We start from the raw sequence: 17,477 nt of genomic DNA, 5'->3' as shown, positions 1-17,477 counted from the left end.
AATAACAAAATACCATGATTTGCAAATCCTTTTCAGCTTATATTCAATTGGATAGACTTCAAAGACAAGATACTTAACGTTCAAACTGGAAAACATAGGTTTTTTTTGTGCAAATTTTAGCTCATTTGGAATTTGATGCCTGCAACATGTTTCAAAAAAGCGGGCACAGGTGGCAAATGCTCATCAAACGCTTATTTGGAACATCCCACAGGTGAACAGGCTATTTGGGAACAGCATGGATTGGGTATAAAAGCAACTTCCGTGAAATGCTCAGTCGTTCACAAACAAGGACGGGGCGAGGGTCCCCACTTTGTCAACAAATGCGTGAGCAAAACGGTTTAAAAACAACATTTCTAAAACGAGCTATTGGAAGGAATTTAGGGAGTTCACCATCTACGGTCCGTAACATCATCAAAAGGTTTAAAGAATCTGGAGAAATCACCGCACGTAAACCATGATATTATGGACCTTCGATCCCTCAGGCGGTACTGCGTCAAAAAGCGACATCAGTGAGTAAATTATATCACCACATGGGCTCGGGAACACTTCAGAAACCCACTGTCAGTAACTACAGTTTGTCGCTACGTCTGTTAAGTGCAAGTTAAAACTCTACTAAGCAAAGCCAAAGCTATTTATCAACAACACCCAGAAACTCAGACTTGTGTTATAGGTGACAAACGTATATACTTTGTAACATTAGCGCGATATCCTGTAGCATTCAATATTTAAAACAAATAAAAAACAAAAACAGGGCTGGATTTGGGGGCTAAAAGAGAGTAACTGATGCAATAATGAGGATGAGTCTGTAGAACAAACAATATACGATATAAATAACGTATATTAGTTTTAGAATTAGAAATAGAATGAACGGGCGGTACACGGACTGTTAGCGTTACGCTAAAAACATGCTAAACGCGAAGAAAAAGTTAAAATACTGTTTCCGGTTCAATTACTCGTCACATGGATAGGATTGATAGGTACTGTACAAGTAGGGTGGAACAAAATATCTTGACTTGTCGTCACACAGATAAACCAGCAATTTTGCAGGGTTTTTTTTTTTCCGATTTTTGTGTTTATCTGGAAAAAAAATTCATAAAATAATCCATCAAATGAAAACAACACACAATCAAAATTGATGGCAATATTTTTATAAAAATTAACCCTATTTTGGTTGTTTTAAAATTGACCATTCGTAGTAAAAATCGAAAAACGGCCCTAATTTTATTTTTTGATTTGCGTTTCAAAATTAGAAATAGAATGAACGGGAGGTAACACAAACCGTTAGCGTTATGCTAAAAACATGCTAAAGAAAAGCTAAAATACTGCTTCTGGTTCAATTTGTCGTCACACGGATAAACCAGCAATTTTGCATTTTTATTTTTTTGATTTTTGTGTTTATCTGGAAAAAAACAAACATAAAATAATCCATCAATTGAAAACAGCACAAAATCCAATTTGATAGCAATATTTTAATGAAAATTAACCCTATTTTATTTGTTTTAAAATTGACCATTCATAGTAAAAATCGAAAAACGACCCTCATTTTATTTTTTGATTTTGCGTTTCAAAATTAGAAATAGAATGAACGGGAGGTAACACAAACCGTTAGCGTTAGGCTAAAAACATGCTAAACGCAAAAGAAAAGCTAAAATACTGCTTCTGGTTCAATTTGTCGTCACACGGATAAACCAGCAATTTTGCTTTTTTTTTGGGATTTTTGTGTTTATCTGGAAAAAAAAAATCATAAAATAATCCATCAAATGAAAACAACACAAAATCAAAATTGATGGCAATATTTGATAAAAAATTAACCATATTGTTTGTTTTAAAATTGACCATGCCTAGTAAAAATCGAAAAACGGCCTTAATTTTATTTTTTGATTTTGCGTTTCAAAATTTGAAATAGAATGAACGGGAAGTACACGGACCGTTAGCGTTATGCTAAAACATGCTAAACGCAAAAGAAAAGCTAAAATACTGCTTCTGGTTCAATTTGTCGTCACACGGATAAACCAGCAATTTTGCATTTTTTTTTTCGATTTTTGTGTTTATCTGGAAAAAAAAAACATAAAATAATCCATCAAATGAAAACAGCACAAAATCCAATTTGATAGCAATATTTTAATGAAAATTAAACCTATTTTGTTTGTTTTAAAATTGACCATTCATAGTAAAAATCGAAAAACGGCCTTAATTTTATTTTTTGAATTGCGTTTCAAAATTAGAAATAGAATGAACGGGAGGTACACGGACCGTTAGCGTTAGGCTAAAAACATGCTAAACGCAAAAGAAAAACTAAAATACTATTTCCGGTTCAATTTGCCGTCACACGGATAGGATTGATAGGTACCGTACGAGTAGGGTGGAACAAAATATCTTAAAGGTGCATTGTATTTATACACATGAGTTTGGATTAAATGACAAGTGGGTTTATTATTGGGAGTATATGTAAATATATGTATTAGTGTTGTCCCGATACCACTATTTCGATATTTTTCCAAATAAAGGGGTACACAAAAAATGGCATTATTTTAACAAAAAATCTTAGGGACATTAAACATATGTTTATTATTGTAATTTAGTCCTTAAATAAAATAGTGAACATACTAGACAACTTGTCTTTTAGTAGTAAGTAAACAAACAAAGGCTCGTAATTAGTCTGCTGGCGTATGCAATAACATATTCTGTCATTTATCTACATTTTATTTTGTCTACATTATAAAGGACAAACTGTAAAAAAGGATTATTAATCCACTCGTTCAATTACTGTTAACATCTGCTTATTTTCTCTTTTTACACTTCTGTTAAAATGTAATAATCACTTATTCTTCTGCTGTATGAAGTAGCTACAACACTGCCGAACTGCGGATGGACATGGAGTCGAGGATTAGTGATTTAGAAGTAGCTACAACACTGCCGAACTGCGGATGGACATGGAGTCGAGGATTAGTGATTTAGAAGTAGCTACAACACTGCCGAACTGCGGATGGACATGGGGTCGAGGATTAGTGATTTAGAAGTAGCTACAACACTGCCGAACTGCGGCTGGACATGGAGTCGAGGATTGGTGATTCAGAAGTAGCTACAACACTGCCGAACTGCGGATGGACACGGAGTCGAGGATTAGTGATTTAGAAGTAGCTACAACACTGCCGAACTGCGGATGGACATGGAGTCGAGGATTAGTGATTTAGAAGTAGCTACAACACTGCCGAACTGCGGATGGACACGGAGTCGAGGATTAGTGATTTAGAAGTAGCTACAACACTGCCGAACTGCGGATGGACATGGAGTCGAGGATTAGTGATTTAGAAGTAGCTACAACACTGCCGAACTGCGGATGGACATGGAGTCGAGGATTGGTGATTTAGAAGTAGCTACAACACTGCCGAACTGCGGATGGACACGGAGTCGAGGATTGGTGATTCAGAAGTAGCTACAACACTGCCGAACTGCGGATGGACACGGAGTCGAGGATTAGTGATTTAGAAGTAGCTACAACACTGCCGAACTGCGGATGGACATGGAGTCAAGGATTAGTGATTTAGAAGTAGCTACAACACTGCCGAACTGCGGATGGACATGGAGTCGAGGATTAGTGATTTAGAAGTAGCTACAACACTGCCGAACTGCGGATGGACATGGAGTCGAGGATTGGTGATTTAGAAGTAGCTACAACACTGCCGAACTGCGGATGGACATGGAGTCGAGGATTGGTGATTTAGAAGTAGCTACAACACTGCCGAACTGTGGATGGACACGGAGTCGAGGATTAGTGATTTAGAAGTAGCTACAACACTGCCGAACTGCGGATGGACATGGAGTCGAGGATTGGTGATTTAGAAGTAGCTACAACGCTGCCGAACTGCGGATGGACATGGAGTCGAGGATTAGTGATTTAGAAGTAGCTACAACGCTGCCGAACTGCGGATGGACATGGAGTCGAGGATTAGTGATTTAGAAGTAGCTACAACACTGCCGAATTGCGGATGGACATGGAGTCGAGGATTAGTGATTTAGAAGTAGCTACAACACTGCCGAACTGCGGATGGACATGGAGTCGAGGATTGGTGATTTAGAAGTAGCTACAACACTGCCGAACTGCGGATGGACACGGAGTCGAGGATTAGTGATTTAGAAGTAGCTACAACACTGCCGAACTGCGGATGGACATGGAGTCGAGGATTAGTGATTTAGAAGTAGCTACAACACCGCCGAACTGCGGATGGACACGGAGTCGAGGATTAGTGATTTAGAAGTAGCTACAACACTGCCGAACTGCGGATGGACATGGAGTCGAGGATTGGTGATTTAGAAGTAGCTACAACACTGCCGAACTGCGGATGGACACGGAGTCGAGGATTAGTGATTTAGAAGTAGCTACAACACTGCCGAACTGCGGATGGACATGGAGTCGAGGATTAGTGATTTAGAAGTAGCTACAACACCGCCGAACTGCGGATGGACACGGAGTCGAGGATTAGTGATTTAGAAGTAGCTACAACACTGCCGAACTGTGGATGGACGTTGGTTTTTGATTCATTAGTACCGCGATAGAGAGGAAACAAAAAATAGAAGGAAACATGTCTTACCAGGGAACAGCTGCGTGGTGGGGGCGCTGATCTGGATCTGCTCGCCAACTCTGTAAGCGGCGTCCGGCTTGGACGCTCTCCGGTTTGTGCAGAATCCAGGCGTCTTCGTCACTCCTTGGGGGTAATTTTGAAATCCTAAAATTTGGAGCACGTCCACCTGCTGCGCTGTTAGGAGACACAAACGCAACATGGGTCGAGTGTCATTGCTAGGGGTTCATTTCAACAACCGGGCGATGTGGTTCACGATAAGTAGGAGTTAACCTTTGAACGACGTCCTTGGTTTAACATCACTTAAAACATTGCATGTGTACAGAGTATAGCTCGGATTAACCTGCAAGACTATATCCCCAGTCAAAGAACCAAGTAAACAATGTGCCGAGTGAGACCCATTCTTGCACCAGGGTAGATTTACCAAGTTAGAAAGTCCCCCCAGAGTTGTCCATTCTCTTCCATCTGCTGCATAAAGGAGCCTGTGTGGCACTGCCATGCCCACCGAGACCCGAGGCCAAAGCACTATCGCCTCTCGGTTTGAATTCTAGGGTTGGTAGACCAGCTCTCTACAGACCAAGACCCAATCAAATGGCCAGAAAATCTTTAAAAAAGGAGACAACGTCCCTTCTAAAACGTGTTTTTTTGTTGGCACAGGAAAGGAAAATCCCTCTAAGGCAGGGATGTTCAACTGTAGGGCCAGGGGGCAAATCCGGCTCAGGAAAGACACCATACCGGCCCTTGGGTTCAGTTCAAAACATTCCTAACACCAATAGTAAACAGGAACTTGGACCACTGCCAAAACATTGACAGGTCTTTGCATGGATGTTTGAACACTGGTGTCCAAACTTGTGATTTGCATAATTAAGCCATCCCTTAAGGCACCACTTTAAGCACTCTTCTTTTTGGGTCATTATTCTAGTGGAGGGGTTCAAGTAAATCTGAGTCTTGTTCTTGAGTGAGTGGATTGTGGGATCAGCGGGTGGATCGGTACGGCATCTGCAGTAATGCGGACCCTGCATCGGTCCGTCGAAGTGAAGAAACAGCTGAGCCGGAAAGCAAAGCTCTCAATCTACCGATCGATCTACGTCCCTATCCTCACGTAAGGTTATGATCTTTGGACAAGATCACGGGTAAAAGCGGCCGAAATTAGTTTCTTCCGTTGGGTGGTGGGCTCTTCCTTAGAGATAAAGCACTCTTCTTTTTGGGTCGTTAACCCAGTGGAGAAGTTCAAGTACCTCGGGGTCTTGTTCAAGAGTGAGGGAAGAGTGGATTGTGAGATTGACAGGTGGATCGGTTCGCCGTCTGCAGTGATGCGGACCCTGCATCGGTCCGTCGTGGTGAAGAGAGAGCTAAGGCAGCAGGCAAAAGTCTCAATTTACCGGTCGAGCTACGTTCCTATCCTGCTTAAAGATAGGGTGAAAAGCTCCGGCAAGTAGATCAGTGCGGGGTCTGCAGTAATGGGGACTCTGCATCGGTCCTTCATGGTGAAGGACCGATGCAGAGTCTACCGGTCGATCTACATCCCTATCCTTACCTATGGTCATGAGCTCTGGACAAGATCACGGGTACGAGCGGCCGAAATGAGTTTCTTCTGTAAGGTGGGGGTGCTCTCCCCAAGAGATAAAGCCCTCTTCTTTTTGGGTCGTTAATCCAGTGGATAAATTCAAGGTCTTGTTCACGAGTGAGGGAAGAGTGATTGTGAGATTGCATCGTCCGTCGTGGTGAAGAAAGAGTTGAGGCGGCAGGCAAAAGTCTCAATTTACCGGTCGATCTACGTTCCCATCCTTAAAGATAGGGTGAGAAGCTCTGTCATTTGGGAGGAGCGCAACTGAGCCGTTACTGAAGGCACCACTTTAAGCCCTCCTCTTTTTGGGTCGTTACTCCAGTGGAGGGGTTCAAGTACCTCAAGGTCTTATTCACCAGTGAGGGAAAAGTGGATCATGAGACCGGCAGGGGGATCGGTGCGGCGTCTGCAGTAATGCGGACCCTGCATTGGTACATCGTGGTGAAGAAAGAGCTGAGCCGGAAGGCAAAGCTCTCAATTTACCTGTCTTCACCCATGGTCATGAGCTTTGGACAAGATCATGGGTACAAGCGGCCGAAATTAGTTTCCTCTGTCGGGTGGCGGGGCTCTCCCTTAGAGATAGGGTGAGAAGCTCTGTCGTTCGGGAACAGTACAAGACATGTACAAGACAAACAGCAAACATTGGGGTCCAAACTTGTGATTTGCATAACTGAGCCATTCCTCAAGGCACCACTTTAAGCCCCTTCTTTTTAGGTCGTTTATCTAGTGGAGGTGTTCAAGTACCTTGGGGTTCTGTTCTCGAGTCAGGGAAGATTGGATCGTGAGATCGACAGGCGGATCCGTGCACCGTCTGAAGTGATGCGGACGCTGCATTCGTACGTTGTGGTGAACAAAGAGCTGAGCCGGAAGGCAAAGCTCTCAATTTATAAGTTGATCTACGTCCCTATCCTCACCCACGATCATGAGCTTTGGACAAGATCACGGGTACAAGCGACCAAAATGAGTTTCCTCCGTCGGGTGGCGGGGTTCTCCCTTATAAAGGAAGCTCTGTTATTCGGGAGAAACTCAACAGTCAACAGTCAACTTTACTGTCATTTCTTCACATGTACAAGACAACATCGAACTCTGAGGTCCAAACTTGTGATTTGCATAACAGAGCCGTTCCTCAAGGCACCCCTTTAACACCTCTCCTTTTTGGGTCGCTAATCTAGTAGAGGAGTTCAAGTACCTCAAGGTCTTGTTCACGAGTGAGGGGAAAAGTGGATTATGAGACCGGCAGGCGGATCGGTGCGGCGTCTGCAGTAATGCGGACTCTGCCTCGGTCCGTCGTGGTGAAGAAAGAGCTGAGCCGGAAGGCAAAGCTCTCAATTTACCGGTCGATCTACGTTCCCATCCTCACCTCTATGGTCATGAGCTTTGGACAAGATCACCGGTACAAGCGACCAAAATGAGTTCCCTGTGTCGGGTGGCGGGGTTCTCCCTTAGATATAGGGTGAGACGCTCTGTCATTCGGGAGAAGCTCAACAGTCCACAGTTAACTTTACTGTCAATTCTTCACATGTACACGACATACAAGGAATCAAAATTACTTCTTCAGCACAGTCCACTCAAGAGCAGACAAACATTACTGGGAGACAGAACAGGACCACTACTTCCAGAGCCCCTTAAAGGGGAACATTATCACCAAACATATGCAAGCGTCAATATATACCTTGATGACCATGTATTTTTTTAACCGATTTCCGAACTCTAAATGGGTGAATTTTGGCAAATTAAACGCCTTTCTGTTTATCGCTCTTTTAGCGGTGACGACGTCACCGAGGTAACACACCCGCCATTTTCATTTTCACATTACAAACACCGCGTCTCAGCTCTGTTATTTTCAGTTTTTTTCGACTATTTTTTGGAACCTTGGAGACATCATGCCTCGTCGGTGTGTTGTCGGAGGGTGTAACAACACTAACAGGGAGGGATTCAAGTTGCACCACTGGCAAGAAATCTGCCGCCAGACCCCCATTGCATGTACCAAAGTGTCTCCACATTTTACCGGCGATGCTAACAAAGACATGGCACAGAGAAGTATGGATAACCTGCAGATGCATTTGCAACGATTAAGTCAACGAAATCAGAAAGGTGAGTTTTGTTGATGTTGTTGACTTACAGTATGTGCTAATCAGACATATTTGGTCGCAGCATGACTGCCAGCTAATCAATGCTAACATGCTACGCTAATCGATGCTAATATGCTATTTACGCAAGCTGTATGTACATTTGAAACTAGATACCCACATTTAATGCGAAACAAACACTTACCAATCGAGGGATTTAAGTTGTTCCAGTGTCACAAGATGCGAAAGTCCTGATCGTTTGGTCCGCATGCTAATAAGGCGGCCATGCTATGGGCCACTTCATTAGGTACACCCACGCTATGGCCGAATAGCGTTAATAGCTCGCTCAATAGCTTCAGTTTCTTCTTCAATTTTGTTTTCGCTATCTGCCTCCATACTCCGACCATCTGTTTCAATACATGCGTAATCTGTTGAATCGCTTAAACCGCTGAAATCCGAGTCTGAATCCGAGCTAATGTCGCTATATCTTGCTGTGGTAACCGCCATGTTGTTTGTATTGGCAGCCCTGTATGACGTCACAGGGAAATGGATAGTGGTTTCGAAGATAGCGAAAATAAGGCACTTTAAAGCTTTATTTAGGGATATTCCGGGACCGGTAAAATTTTGAAAAAAAATAAAAAAAAATACAACAAGCCACTGGGAACTGATTTGTATTGTTTTTAACCCTTTTGAAATTGTGATAATGTTCCCCTTTAAAATGGTAAGAAACAGGTAAACATTTGGGGCGGGTTAAAAAAAATCCATTTTAAGGCTCGACTCCTGGGGAGGGGGTCCAGACTGAGGCTAACCAATATTCTACAACACAAATACAACATTGAAACAACATGCTATTTGACAACTTTTAATCAATGTTGGGTTGGGGGCGCTGATTTGACTATTGAATTTTGGTCATTTTCCAACCAATATTCTACAACACAAATACAACGTTGAAAAAACATGCTATTTGATGACGTTTAATCAATGTTTGGTGCGCTGATTGGTCCATTGAATTTTGGTCATTTCCCAACCATAATGTTGAAACAACATGTTTTTGACGAATTTCAATCAATGTTGGGTCCTGACGTTGTTTTGACCATTGAATTTTGGTCATTTCCCAACCATAACGTTGAAAAAACATGTTTTTGGACGACGTTTAATCAATGTTGGGTCCTGACGTTGATTTGACTATTGAATTTTGGTCATTTCCCAACCATAATGTTGAAACAACATGTTTTTTGACGACATTCAATCAATTTTGGGTCCTGACGTTGATTTGACCATTGAATATTGGTCATTTTCCAACCAATATTCTAGAACACAAATACAACGTTGAAAAAACATGCTCTTTGATGTTGTTTAATCAATGTTTGGTGCGCTGATTTGACCATTGAATTTTGGTCATTTCCCAACCATAATGTTGAAACAACATGATTTTTGACGGATTTCAATAAATTTTGGGTCCTGACGTTGATTTGACCATTGAATTTTGGTCATTTCCCAACCGATATTCAAGAACACAAATACAATGTTGAAACAACATGCTCTTTGACGACGTTTAATCAATGTTTGGTGCGCTGATTGGACCATTGAATTTTGGTCATTTCCCAACCATAACATTGAAACAACATGTCTTTTGATGACATTCAATCAATGTTGGGTCCTGACGTTGATTTGACCATTGAATTTTGGTAATTTCCCAACCGATATTCTAGAACACAAATACAACGTTGAAAAAACATGCTATTTGATGACGTTTAATCAATGTTGGGTTCTGGCGCTGATTGGACCATTGAATTTTGGTCATTTCCCAACCATAACGTTGAAACAACATGTTTTTTGACGACGTTTAATCAATGTTGGGTTCTGGCGCTGATTGGACCATTGAATTTTGGTCATTTCCCAACCATAACGTTGAAACAACATGTTTTTTGACAACATTCAATCAATGTTGGGTCTTGATGTTGATTTGACCATTGAATTTTGGTCATTTCCCAACCGATATTCTAGAACACAAATACAACGTTGAAAAAACATGCTCTTTGACGACGTTTTAATCAATGTTTGGTGCGCTGATTTGACCATTGAATTTTGGTCATTTCCCAACCATAACGTTGAAACAACATGTTTTTTGACGACGTTCAATCAATGTTGGGTCCTGACGTTGATTTGACCATTGAATTTTGGTCATTTCCCAACCAATATTCTAGAACACAAATACAACGTTGAAAAAACATGCTATTTGATGACGTTTAATCAATGTTTGGTGCGCTGATTTGACCATTGAATTTTGGTCATTTCCCAACCGATATTCTAGAACACAAATACAACGTTGAAAAAACATGCTCTTTGACGACGTTTAATCAATGTTTGGTGCGCTGATTTGACCATTGAATTTTGGTCATTTCCCAACCATAACGTTGAAACAACATGTTTTTTGACGACGTTCAATCAATGTTGGGTCCTGACGTTGATTTGACCATTGAATTTTGGTAATTTCCCAACCGATATTCTAGAACACAAATACAACGTTGAAAAAACATGCTATTTGATGACGTTTAATCAATGTTGGGTTCTGGCGCTGATTGGACCATTGAATTTTGGTCATTTCCCAACCATAACGTTGAAACAACATGTTTTTTGACGACGTTTAATCAATGTTGGGTTCTGGCGCTGATTGGACCATTGAATTTTGGTCATTTCCCAACCATAACGTTGAAACAACATGTTTTTTGACAACATTCAATCAATGTTGGGTCTTGATGTTGATTTGACCATTGAATTTTGGTCATTTCCCAACCGATATTCTAGAACACAAATACAACGTTGAAAAAACATGCTCTTTGACGACGTTTAATCAATGTTTGGTGCGCTGATTTGACCATTGAATTTTGGTCATTTCCCAACCATAACGTTGAAACAACATGTTTTTTGACGACGTTCAATCAATGTTGGGTCCTGACGTTGATTTGACCATTGAATTTTGGTCATTTCCCAACCAATATTCTAGAACACAAATACAACGTTGAAAAAACATGCTATTTGATGACGTTTAATCAATGTTTGGTGCGCTGATTTGACCATTGAATTTTGGTCATTTCCCAACCGATATTCTAGAACACAAATACAACGTTGAAAAAACATGCTCTTTGACGACGTTTAATCAATGTTTGGTGCGCTGATTTGACCATTGAATTTTGGTCATTTCCCAACCATAACGTTGAAACAACATGTTTTTTGACGACGTTCAATCAATGTTGGGTCCTGACGTTGATTTGACCATTGAATTTTGGTCATTTCCCAACCAATATTCTAGAACACAAATACAACGTTGAAAAAACATGCTATTTGACGACGTTTAATCAATGTTGGGTTCTGGCGCTGATTGGACCGTTGAATTTTGGTCATTTCCCAACCATAACGTTGAAACAACATGTTTTTTGACGACGTTTAATCAATGTTGGGTTCTGGCGCTGATTGGACCATTGAATTTTGGTCATTTCCCAACCATAACGTTGAAACAACATGTTTTTTGACGACATTCAATCAATGTTGGGTCTTGACGTTGATTTGACCATTGAATTTTGGTCATTTCCCAACCGATATTCTAGAACACAAATACAACGTTGAAAAAACATGCTATTTGATGATGTTTAATCAATGTTTGGTGCGCTGATTTGTCCTTTGAATTTTGGTAATTTCCCAAACCATAACGTTGAAACAACATGTTTTTTGACAACATTCAATCAATGTTGGGTTCTGGCGCTGATTGGACCATTGAATTTTGGTCATTTCCCAACCATAACGTTGAAACAACATGTTTTTTGACGACATTCAATCAATGTTGGGTCCTGACGTTGATTGGACCATTGAATTTTGGTCATTTCCCAACCATAACGTTGAAACAACATGTTTTTTGACGACGTTTAATCAATGTTGGGTCCTGACGTTGATTTGACTATTGAACTTTGGTCATTTTCCAACCAATATTCTACAACACAAATACAACGTTGAAAAAACATGCTATTTGATGACGTTTAATCAATGTTTGGTGCGCTGATTTGTCCATTGAATTTTGGTCATTTCCCAACCATAATGTTGAAACAACATGTTTTTGACGAATTTCAATCAATGTTGGGTCCTGACGTTGTTTTGACCATTGAATTTTGGTCATTTCCCAACCATAACGTTGAAAAAACATGTTTTTGGACGACGTTTAATCAATGTTGGGTCCTGACGTTGATTTGACTATTGAATTTTGGTCATTTCCCAACCGTAATGTTGAAACAACATGTTTTTGGACGACATTCAATCAATTTTGGGTCCTGACGTTGATTTGACCATTGAATATTGGTCATTTTCCAACCAATATTCTAGAACACAAATACAACGTTGAAAAAACATGCTATTTGATGTTGTTTAATCAATGTTTGGTGCGCTGATTTGACCATTGAATTTTGGTCATTTCCCAACCATAATGTTGAAACAACATGATTTTTGACGGATTTCAATCAATTTTGGGTCCTGACGTTGATTTGACCATTGAATTTTGGTCATTTCCCAACCGATATTCAAGAACACAAATACAATGTTGAAACAACATGCTCTTTGACGACGTTTAATAAATGTTTGGTGCGCTGATTGGACCATTGAATTTTGGTCATTTCCCAACCATAACGTTGAAACAACATGTTTTTTGACGACATTCAATCAATGTTGGGTCTTGACGTTGATTTGACCATTGAATTTTGGTCATTTCCCAACCGATATTCTAGAACACAAATACAACGTTGAAAAAACATGCTATTTGATGATGTTTAATCAATGTTTGGTGCGCTGATTTGTCCTTTGAATTTTGGTAATTTCCCAAACCATAACGTTGAAACAACATGTTTTTTGACAACATTCAATCAATGTTGGGTTCTGGCGCTGATTGGACCATTGAATTTTGGTCATTTCCCAACCATAACGTTGAAACAACATGTTTTTTGACGACATTCAATCAATGTTGGGTCCTGACGTTGATTGGACCATTGAATTTTGGTCATTTCCCAACCATAATGTTGAAACAACATGTTTTTTGACGACGTTCAATCAATGTTGGGTCCTGACGTTGATTGGACCATTGAATTTTGGTCATTTCCCAACCGATATTCTAGAACACAAATACAACGTTGAAAAAACATGCTATTTGATGATGTTTAATCAATGTTTGGTGCGCTGATTTGTCCTTTGAATTTTGGTAATTTCCCAAACCATAACGTTGAAACAACATGTTTTTTGACAACATTCAATCAATGTTGGGTTCTGGCGCTGATTGGACCATTGAATTTTGGTCATTTCCCAACCATAACGTTGAAACAACATGTTTTTTGACGACATTCAATCAATGTTGGGTCCTGACGTTGATTGGACCATTGAATTTTGGTCATTTCCCAACCATAATGTTGAAACAACATGTTTTTTGACGACGTTCAATCAATGTTGGGTCCTGACGTTGATTGGACCATTGAATTTTGGTCATTTCCCAACCATAACGTTGAAACAACATGTTTTTTGACGACGTTTAATCAATGTTGGGTCCTGACGTTGATTTGACTATTGAACTTTGGTCATTTTCCAACCAATATTCTACAACACAAATACAACGTTGAAAAAACATGCTATTTGATGACGTTTAATCAATGTTTGGTGCGCTGATTTGTCCATTGAATTTTGGTCATTTCCCAACCATAATGTTGAAACAACATGTTTTTGACGAATTTCAATCAATGTTGGGTCCTGACGTTGTTTTGACCTTTGAATTTTGGTCATTTCCCAACCATAACGTTGAAAAAACATGTTTTTGGACGACGTTTAATCAATGTTGGGTCCTGACGTTGATTTGACTATTGAATTTTGGTCATTTCCCAACCGTAATGTTGAAACAACATGTTTTTTGATGACATTCAATCAATTTTGGGTCCTGACGTTGATTTGACCATTGAATATTGGTCATTTTCCAACCAATATTCTAGAACACAAATACAACGTTGAAAAAACATGCTATTTGATGTTGTTTAATCAATGTTTGGTGCGCTGATTTGACCATTGAATTTTGGTCATTTCCCAACCATAATGTTGAAACAACATGATTTTTGACGGATTTCAATCAATTTTGGGTCCTGACGTTGATTTGACCATTGAACTTTGGTAATTTCCCAACCAATATTCTAGAACACAAATACAACGTTGAAACAACATGCTATTTGACGACGTTTAATCAATGTTCGGTGCGCTGATTGGACCATTGAATTTTGGTCATTTCCCAACCATAACGTTGAAATAACATGTTTTTTGACAACATTCAATCAATGTTGGGTCCCGACGTTGATTTGACCATTGAACTTTGGTCATTTTCCAACCAATATTCTAGAACACAAATACAACGTTGAAACAACATGCTATTTGACGATGTTTAATCAATGTTCGGTGCGCTGATTGGACCATTGAATTTTGGTCATATCCCAACCATAACGTTGAAACAACATGTTTTTTGACAACGTTTAATCAATGTTGGGTCCTGACGTTGATTTGACCATTGAATTTTGGTCATTTCCCAACCATAATGTTGAAACAACATGTTTTCTGACGACGTTCAATCAATGTTGGGTTGTGGCTCTGATTGGACCGTTGAATTTTGGTCATTTCCCAACCATAACGTTGGAACAACATGCTATTTGATGACGTTTAATCAATGTTGAGTTCTGGCTCTGATTGGACCGTTGAATTTTGGTCATTTCCCAACCATAACGTTGAAACAAAATGTTTTTTGACGACGTTTAATCAATGTTGGGTTCTGGCGCTGATTGGACCATTGAATTTTGGTCATTTCCCAACCATAACGTTGAAACAACATTTTTTTTGACGACATTCAATCAATGTTGGGTCCTGACGTTGATTTGACCATTGAATTTTGGTCATTTCCCAACCGATATTCTAGAACATAAATACAACGTTGAAAAAACATGCTATTTGACGACATTTAATCAATGTTGGGTTCTGGCTCTGATTGGACCATTGAATTTTGGTCATTTCCCAACCATAACGTTGAAACAAAATGTTTTTTGACGACGTTTAATCAATGTTGGGTTCTGGCGCTGATTGGACCATTGAATTTTGGTCATTTCCCAACCATAACGTTGAAACAACATGTTTTTTGACGACATTCAATCAATGTTGGGTCTTGACGTTGATTTGACTATTGAATTTTGGTCATTTTCCAACCGATATTCTAGAACACAAATACAATGTTGAAAAAACATGCTATTTGATGACGTTTAATCAATGTTGGGTTCTGGCGCTGATTGGACCATTGAATGTTGGTCATTTCCCAACCATAACGTTGAAACAACATGTTTTTGGACGACATTCAATCAAAGTTGGGTCCTGACGTTGGGTCCTGACGTTGATTTAACTATTGACTTTTGATCATTTCCCAACCGACAACGTTGGACATCAAAATTGTCTCAATTTATAATCTTTTACAACCTTGGTCCAAAGTCCATTTTAAAAGACATGTACGTATAATCAACGTTGTATCAATGCCGTGCGCCTGCTGGCAAAGTCGATTGACACATTTGAGTGAGAAAATGTCCCAAAAAAATTCTATAAACTCTGAACTCTCTAAAGACTTTTTTGTCCTGGTGGCACTAACCTGTTTTTTGAAGAAAACATAAATAAATAAATTTAAAAAAAAATATATATATATATATATATATGTATATATTTGAATTTTGTATTTAATTTTTATTTTTTTAAATTAATTTTTTTATTTAAACATTTTTTTTTTTAGAAGACAAAACAAAAAAAACACTAATAAATAACAACAGGTCCAGTGCAAGTAAAAGAACAATATTCTATTGGATGGATGCTAAGAGTAGTTTGATGACTTTAGCTTCATTGATCGGCGTTATCAATGAGTGCAAGTGACAGGATGAAAAGCTCTGACTCGCTTGGAGAGGAGTCCTTTGCTGACCTCGGTTTATCCTTCATGTTTCTTGCAAGGGCAAACATTAGCGCTGTCAAATTTAACGCATAAACTCGCACGATTAATCACCAAACATGATCAAATAAATTAAGTCCATTCGAGTGAAACGCTTTGAAAAATGTCTGACCATGAGATTGAATTTGTGTCAAAATATCCTGGTCTTTTTTTTTAAGTTCATTCGAATTGTGCGAGCAAGAAAAATCAAAGTTGACATTACGTAAAAATGTCTTGTGTTTTGTTCGGCGCTACAAAGTGTTTGTACTGTACGTACTGTACTTATTCCACACCGGCTCTTTGATGGATCCTACTTGTGTTTTCAAGCGTCAAATTTGGTGGCGTTGAAACCGCCATGTAAAATCGCTAATGGTAATCAGCGGTATGTATATGGCGGATGCGATTTAAATTAGCATCGAGCCAGCTTGAAAACCGAAACCTTACTTTTGAGCACTTTCAATCAGGCATGCTTGCTTTGTCGGCGTGGAAAGTTCCGACAGGCTACGAATACGTCTGTTTGCCCGCCAAGTGCTTGAGCCGGTTCCGTGCAATCGCAGGTGTCGAAACCTGCTAAATTTGTTTCGACACAAAAACCAGTACAAGGGATGTAAGGATAAACGTCACTTTTTTTAGATTAAAATATGCGAAAAACAGTGATTGTTAAGCGCCAGTTTGAAAACAAGAGACATTAAAGTCTTTCCCCGTTAATAAACAACATGCTCCAATCTAAAGCTATAAAAGGACTTTGCTGTATGAGAAACTAAGCTATTTAAATGTCAACATTCAACCTACAAGCTGTGCTTTCATTTCTGAGGTGCGTTCAAAGACCGCTGAACAAAGTAGGACGCCGTGACGCCCGACAGAAAATAATAAGTAATAGTCAAAAATTGTATTGGTTGTGCACTTTTACATTAAAGAGCTCTTAACGTGCTAAAGTAAACACTATAACATATATGTAATATTTACATATTATATATACAGAATATAATGTATACAATATATATAACATTACAGAATAAGTAGCAGCTGCAGCAAAAAATATATAATTAAAAATAAATATATTATATATATATATATTTTTATTTTTTATTTTTTATTTTAATTATTTAAAAAACATATATATTTTTTTAATTATTAAAAAAACTAACATATGTATATATATATATATATATATACATATATAATTATTAATTATTTTGCTGCAGCAGCTACAATATATATATATATATATATATATATAT

At 39.1% G+C, this 17,477-nt stretch overlaps 1 protein-coding gene across 3 annotated transcripts in view; it reads right to left on the bottom strand.

Annotated features, from left to right (window-relative positions):
* col11a1a (collagen, type XI, alpha 1a) overlaps positions 1 to 17,477 on the bottom strand; it is a 240,558-nt gene that overhangs the window by 200,066 nt on the left and 23,015 nt on the right. For all 3 annotated transcript variants that reach the window (XM_061922326.1, XM_061922327.1, XM_061922328.1), the window contains exon 2: positions 4,593 to 4,757. In XM_061922326.1, coding sequence (XP_061778310.1) covers positions 4,593 to 4,757 — 165 coding nt within the window. The remainder of the gene's footprint in view (positions 1 to 4,592; positions 4,758 to 17,477) is intronic.

Source organism: Nerophis ophidion, linkage group LG15 (assembly GCF_033978795.1).
Source record: "Nerophis ophidion isolate RoL-2023_Sa linkage group LG15, RoL_Noph_v1.0, whole genome shotgun sequence".
Lineage (NCBI taxonomy): Eukaryota > Metazoa > Chordata > Actinopteri > Syngnathiformes > Syngnathidae > Nerophis > Nerophis ophidion.
The sequence above is the reverse complement of the archived record's forward strand: the minus strand, read 5'-3'. Positions and strand labels throughout refer to the sequence as shown.